The following is a 6,576-nucleotide window of genomic DNA, read 5'->3' as shown; positions in this document are numbered from 1 at the left end:
CCAGATCAAACTAATCTATGCAGTAGCCAAATCGCTCCCTGACAATTGTAATGCCGGTAGCTCACAAAGTAGAATTTTTGCTCACAAGACTCCACAGCTTAGAGGAAGCATTGGTTAGGAGTGCGGACGCTAATCTGGGAGAACCGGGTTTGATCCCCCACTCCTCAACATGCAGCTGCTGGTGTGACCTTGGGTCAGTCACAAGTTCTCTCAGAGCTGTTCTCTCAGGGGCAGTTCTCTCAAGAGCTCTCTCAGCCCCACCTGCCTCACAGGGTGCCTGTTGTGGGGAGGGGAAGGGAAAGGAGTTTGTAAGCCGCTCTGAGACGCCTTCAGGTAGTAAAGGGCAGGGTATAAATCCAATCTCTTCCTCTTTTCTTCTTCACTGTTATGGTGCTTTATCCAAAGAGCTGGTTTAGCGGTGGGTTCAGGAAGTCTCTGGTTCAAACCTTACTAGGACGGGGGTCCCCAACCTTTTTGACCCTGCAGGCACTTGGGAAATTCTGACATACTATGGTGGGCACAGCCACAAAATGGCTGTCCAAGGAGGTGGAGCCAGCCACAAAATGGCCGCTTCCCTTCAGCCAGACAGTGAAGATCCTTGTGCTGTGGCGGCACCTGCTGCCAAAGCAAAACATTTTAAAAACGGCAAAAGCCAATCAAATCTCCGGTGGCCAATCAGAAGCCCCGCTGGGAAATGTCCCACCCGGCCCCTCCCCTTTTCTGAAAATGCTTGGCGGGGGGCGGGAAATGTGTCGCTGGGGGCCATCGTGCCACATCTGAACCTTACGTGAATGCAAGCGTTAAATAAAATGTTAAATATCCACCTCCTGACCAGATACACATTTGTGTTTCAGAGCTGCCGCTCAAAATCCTTCTCATGCTGCTGTTCACGGTGTTCAGCTTCTCTTCACTGAAGGCAGTCTTCAGGTACGGACATAAAGCGGCGGCGGTGGCGGGAAGTGTTGTCAAGTCGCAAGTGACTGATGGAGACCCTGTAGGGTTTCCAAGGAAAGATGTTCGGAGGTGGCTGACCGTTGCCTGCCTCTGTGTAGCAAGCCTGGACTTCCCGGGTGGTCTCCCACCCAGGTACCAACCAAGGGCGCCCTGACCAATGTTCCCTCTAAGCTGTGGAATCTTGTGAGCAAGAATTCTACTTTGTGAGCTACTGGCATTAAAGTTGTGAGCAGGCGATTTGGCTGCTGCATAAATTAGTTTGCTCTGGAGCCATCCCTTCCTGAGCTAGGACAAAAATGTGTGAGCCGGAGGCTAAAAAACTGTGAGCTAGCTCACACTAACTCAGCTTAGAGGGAACACTGGCCCTCTAAGGCTAGCCTGCTCTCTTCAGATCTTGGAAGCTAAGCAGGGTCAGCCTGGACTAGTATTTGGATGGGCGACCTCCAAGGAATACCAGGGCGACGACGCAGAGGCAGGCAATGACAACCCATCTCTGAAATGTCTCTTGCCTTTAAAAAAACAAATCTAGCAGCCAACTAGCGGTGCATAATGCTAAAGCCAGTTTGGCGTAGTAGTTAAGTGCGCCATGGACTCTAATCTGAGAGAACCGGGTTTGATTCCCCATTCCTCCACTTGCAGCTGCTGGATGACCTTGGGCAAGCCCTAGTTCTGTCAGAGCTCTACTCTCAAGGGCAGTTCTGGAAAGAACTCTCTCAGCCTCGCCGACCTCACAGGGTGTCTGTGGTGGGGAGGGGAAGGGGAAGGAGCTTGTAAGCCTCTCTGAGTGAAAGGCAGGCGGGAAGGTGGACTCTGTGGCATCATACCCTGCTGAGATCCCTGCTCTCCCCAAACCCCACCCTCTCCAGGGTCCACCCTCAAATCCCAAGGAATCTCCCACCCTGGAGTTGGCAATGGATGGGACTGGATCAAAGAGCTGGACCATGCCAATCCTAGGCAAGGCAGTCCTGCCTAAATCAGTGGTTTCAGACTCCACGGAGTCTGTGCTTCAAACGGGTACTCCCTAGAAGCAGCAGAAGAAGAAAAGATTGGAATTATACCCCGCCCTTCACTACCCAAAGGTGTCTCAGAGCAGCTTACAAACTCCTTTCCCTTCCCCTCCCCACAGGGGCTGAGAGAGCTCTTGACAGAAACGGCTCCTTTTCAAGAACAGCTCCTATCAGAACTATGGCTTGCCCAAGGTCATCCAGCAGGTGCAAGTGGAGGAGTGGGGGAATCAAACCCGGTTCTCCCAGATTACCGTCCGCACACTTAAGCACTACACCAAACTAGGAAGACCAGCTTGATCCTGGATATGTTTATTCAGGAACCTCCACCTCATCCAATAGGATATACTCCTCAGGAACTACGTCTCAGTTCTGTTTTCTCCAAGGAATAAACATGCGGTCCTCCCCTCCCTCATGCTCACATCGGCAGGTAGCTGATGACATGAAAGATCTCAGCCTGAGAGTCTGCCCATCAGAGGAGACAAGCCAAAGCTCAGTAGACCAGCCGTCTCACATCCAATAGGATATACTCCTCAGGAACTATGTCTCAGTTCTGTTTTCTCCCACCCTTCCTCCAAGGAATAAACATACAGTCCTCCCCTCCCTCACGCTCACATCAGCAAGTAGCTGATGACATGAAAGATCTCAGCCTGAGAGTCTGCCCATCAGAGGAGACAAGCCAAAGCTCAGTAGACCAGCCGTCTCACTCGGCAGAAGGCCGCTTCGTATACTTTGCAAAGATCACCATGCATGAGCTGAGGATTCAGCAGTACGGAAAGGCTGTGGCCCAGTGGCAGACCCTCTGCTTTGCATGCAGAAGGGTCCCGGGTTCAATCCCCAGCATCGACATTTAAAAAGGACCAGGCAGTAGGCAGTGTCCCCTCTGAGATGAGTCAGTGTGAGCTAGCTCACCGTTTTTTAGGCTCCGGCTCACACATTTTTGTCTTAGCTCAGGAAGGAGGGCTCCAGAGCAAACTAATTTATGCAGTAGCCAAATCGCTCGCTCACTACTGATCCAGTAGTCTGATCCAGCAGGGCTCTTCTGATGTTCTTTTGCTGGATCAGACCAGTGGTCCATCTAGTCCAGCATCCTGTCGCACAGAGTGGCCAACCTGTTCCTTTGGAGGGCCAGCAACAGGGCAGAGAGGCCGAGGCCTTCCCCTGATAAGAACCTCAGAAGAGCCCTGCTGGATCAGACCAGTGAGGGTCCATCTAGTCCAACATCCTGCCTCACACAGTGGCCAACTAGTTCCTCTGGAGGGCCAGCAACAGGGCATAGAGGCCGAGGCCTTCCCCTGATATTGCCTCATGTCACTGGGATTCCAAGACTTAGTGTCCCTGAACATGGAGGTTCCCTTTAGTCACCATGGCTAGTAGCCATTGAGAGACTTATCCTCCATGAATCTAATCCCCTTTGAAAGCTGTTTATTCCTGCGTCCATCACTACATCCTCTGGCAGTGAATCCCACATTTCAGTCTCTCGTTGTGTAAATAAGTAGTTCCTTTTGTCCGTCCTGAACCTCCTGTCCATCAGCTTCATTGGATGCCCTCTAGTCTTTTGGGAGAGGGAGAAAACGCTCTCTTTGTCAACCAGGGGTCATTTTGTAGAAAAAGAGGTGCAGGAGCTCATTAGCTCAACTCATTAGCATAACTTATTTGCATATGCCACACCCTCTGACACCACCGGAAGTGTGTCAGAAGGCAACACCCACCGCTCAGGCTCCACTGGACTGTTTCGGATTGCTAGCTATAGGGGTGGGGGTGGGGAACGTGGAGATCTGTCCTCGCAGAGGAGGGAGAGCTTGTACCTGAAGAAAACTTGGTCTTAAAGGTGCCACTGGACTGTTTTGGACTGGGGGGGGGGCTCTGCAGCTTACCTGGCTGCTTCTTGCTCTGACTGAGGGCTGCTGGGAGCAGGGGGCGGGGCTTGTTGCATGTGCCCGCCCCCTGGGCCCTTTACTGCCGGAGCTCCACTCCTGTGCGCTCCTGCAGGAAATGACCTCTGTTGTCAACTCTCTTCTGGAACTGATCGCTCCAGAAACGACTTTATTAAGTCCTTCCCTCTCCCCCCTCCTTCACAGGAAAGAAGGCCCTTTACTTAACTGGCTGGAAACGATCTACCTCACCGGGCTGATCCCTCTGGAAATCTTCTGTGAAATCGTGTTTCCTTTCACCCCTTGGACGCTCAAGTTCCCCTTTCTTCCTTTATTGCTCACCTCGGTCTATTGTGCTGTCGGCATCACGTACGCCTGGCTCAAATTATACATCTCCGCCTTCAGGGGACCACCAGCCATCAGGCAAAAAGAGAAATGAGGAGGCACCAAGTCCTTTGGCGTTTCTCCCGGCCATTAACCAGTGCTAAGCCCTGAATTCTCCACAGCGATTAGGACAACGTGCCACACCACCTCCCATTCCAGAAGCAGGTCTCGTTTCATGAAGACCTGGTGGGACCAAGGGAAGAGGAAACCCTCTCAAACAAGCAGAGGCTGGTTCCGGGTTGAGAAAGCCAAGGGATGAGTTTGATTAGGACTTTCTTCCAGAACCAGACCTCCGGAATGACACAGAAGCAAATACCGGTTGCCTTAATGGTCCAACGTGGTTTTTAATTGCTAAATGTCAAGGACAATCACTGTTCTCCAACGAAGGGCGCAATTACAATCATGCATTGAGAAAGATGTGAATAAAGTGTTGTTTTTTAATACCAGTAAGTTGTATGCGAGGTTGTTGTCGTGCCAGTTTGGTTAAGTGCGTGGACTCTAATCTGGGAGAACCGGGTTTGATTCCCCACTCCTCCACTTGCAGCTGCTGGATGACCCTGGGCAAGCCATAGTTCTGACAAGAGCTGTCCTTGAAAAAGAGTAGTTTCTGTCAGAGCTCTCTCAGCCCCGCCTACCTCACAGGGTATCTGTTGTGGGGAGGGGAAGGGAAAGGAGTTTGTAAGCCGCTCTGAGACTCCTTCGGGTAGTGAAGGGCGGGGTAGAAATCCAATCTCTTCCTCTTCTGCAAGAACACGTCGTGTTTTGCATCTTTTTGGACAGTTGTGCAGTGGGGTAGTTTCCAGATGGGTAGCCACGATAGTCTTTAGTAGCTAAGTAAGACCCCAGTGGTGCCTAAAGGTAAAGGTTCCCTTGCTCGAAAGCCAGTCGAATCCGACTCTAGGGTTGCGGTGCTCATCTCCGTTTCAAAGCCGAAGAGCCAGCGCTGTCCGAAGACGTTTCCGTGGTCATGTGGCTGGCATGACTAAACACCAAGGCGCACAGAATGCTGTTACCTTCCCACCGAAGCGGTACCTATTTATCTACTTGCAATTTCTTGCTTTCTAAGTGCTAGGTTGGCAGGAGCGGGAACTAGAGATGGGAGCGCGCTCCATCATGCGGCACCCGGGTCTCGAACTGCTGAACTACTGACCTTCCACAGCCTGCAGTTCAGCGTCTTAACCACTTGAGCCACCACAGCCTTGTGGTGCCTTGGAGAACGATAAAACTCGCCTCAGCTGATGCTTTTGGGACTTAAGAGCTCACTTCATTACATTCACCACAGGCCAGAGGCATGACAACTTCAATACGATATTTTCTTATTATAGTGCATATATCTCTACAGCAGTATATATCGTAGTCACAATAAATAATTCACTATCATTCTCAAAGAGTCCGTTCTTAACTATTCGTATGACAAGCACAATGGTTAAATTCTTGTCTGTCTGGGAATGACAATTGGAGATACGGATTTTGTTCTGCTGCCTCTTTGAGAAATCTGAGGAGAAACAGAACTCGAGGTCGACAAGCCTGTCGGAGGCTGCGTTAGAATGTCCATAAATCATCCACAGTTACTGGATTTGAAAGAACAAAGGACATCGGACTGTTTAGTACAGCAGAAGCACTTTATTTATTTATTTGGATTTGTATCCCGCCCTCCCCGCGAACGGGCTCAGGGCGGGTAACAACAATATAAAATACAACATATTTAAGACCAAATTAAAACAACAGTATACAATGCCATACTCCTAAATACCATGTCAGCTCAGATAGAAGCATATCAGCAGTGGTGAAAGAGTTAAGATGTTAGGGTCCAGGCCACTGGTGGGGTTGGCCACAAAAAGGGGTGCTGGCTGCCTCATCCGAAAGCCTGGCGGAAGAGCTCCGTCTTACAGGCCCAGTGGAATTGTAGTAACTCCCACAGAGCCCTGATCTCACTTGGGAGCTTTCTGAGTGGAACAGGCTTCCTCGCTAGGTGTTGGCCTCTCCAATGCTGATTCTGTGAACTTGAGGCAGATCACAAGAAGGAAGGGCAGGAAGGGTTGCCTCAGTGCTTAGTTCTTGTAGGAAATGCCGATCGCCACTTTGGGGTCAGGAAGCAATTTTTCTCCAGGCCAGTTTGGCTGGAGATCCTGGAGGGTCTGGGCGTGGAACAGGGGTCACTGGGGGTCTGTTTGGGGGGAGGTATCTGTGAATTTTCCTGCCTTGTGCAGGCGGTCGGCCTAGATGACCCTGGAGGTCCCTTCCAACTCTATGACTCTATCCGATTCCTGACTGCTGTTCCCCTCAACATAAGAACATAAGAGATTCCAATGTTGGATCAGGCCAAAGGCCCATCCAGTCCAACACTCTGTATCACACAG

General features: G+C 50.9%; 1 protein-coding gene across 1 annotated transcript in view; it reads left to right on the top strand.

Annotated features, from left to right (window-relative positions):
• ALG8 (ALG8, alpha-1,3-glucosyltransferase) overlaps nucleotides 1–4,603 on the top strand; it is a gene marked incomplete at its 5' end in the record, with an annotated part of 16,071 nt that extends 11,468 nt beyond the window's left edge. Inside the window, 2 exons of the mRNA XM_015416639.1 lie at nucleotides 855–927; nucleotides 4,040–4,603. Of these exons, the coding sequence (XP_015272125.1) occupies nucleotides 855–927; nucleotides 4,040–4,271 (305 nt within the window). The remainder of the gene's footprint in view (nucleotides 1–854; nucleotides 928–4,039) is intronic.
• Nucleotides 4,604–6,576: the final 1,973 nt, after the last annotated feature.

This window comes from Gekko japonicus, unplaced genomic scaffold (genome assembly GCF_001447785.1).
Source record: "Gekko japonicus isolate JY-2015 unplaced genomic scaffold, Gekko_japonicus_V1.1 scaffold5161, whole genome shotgun sequence".
NCBI classification, from domain to species: Eukaryota; Metazoa; Chordata; class Lepidosauria; order Squamata; family Gekkonidae; genus Gekko; species Gekko japonicus.
The sequence above is the reverse complement of the archived record's forward strand: the minus strand, read 5'-3'. Positions and strand labels throughout refer to the sequence as shown.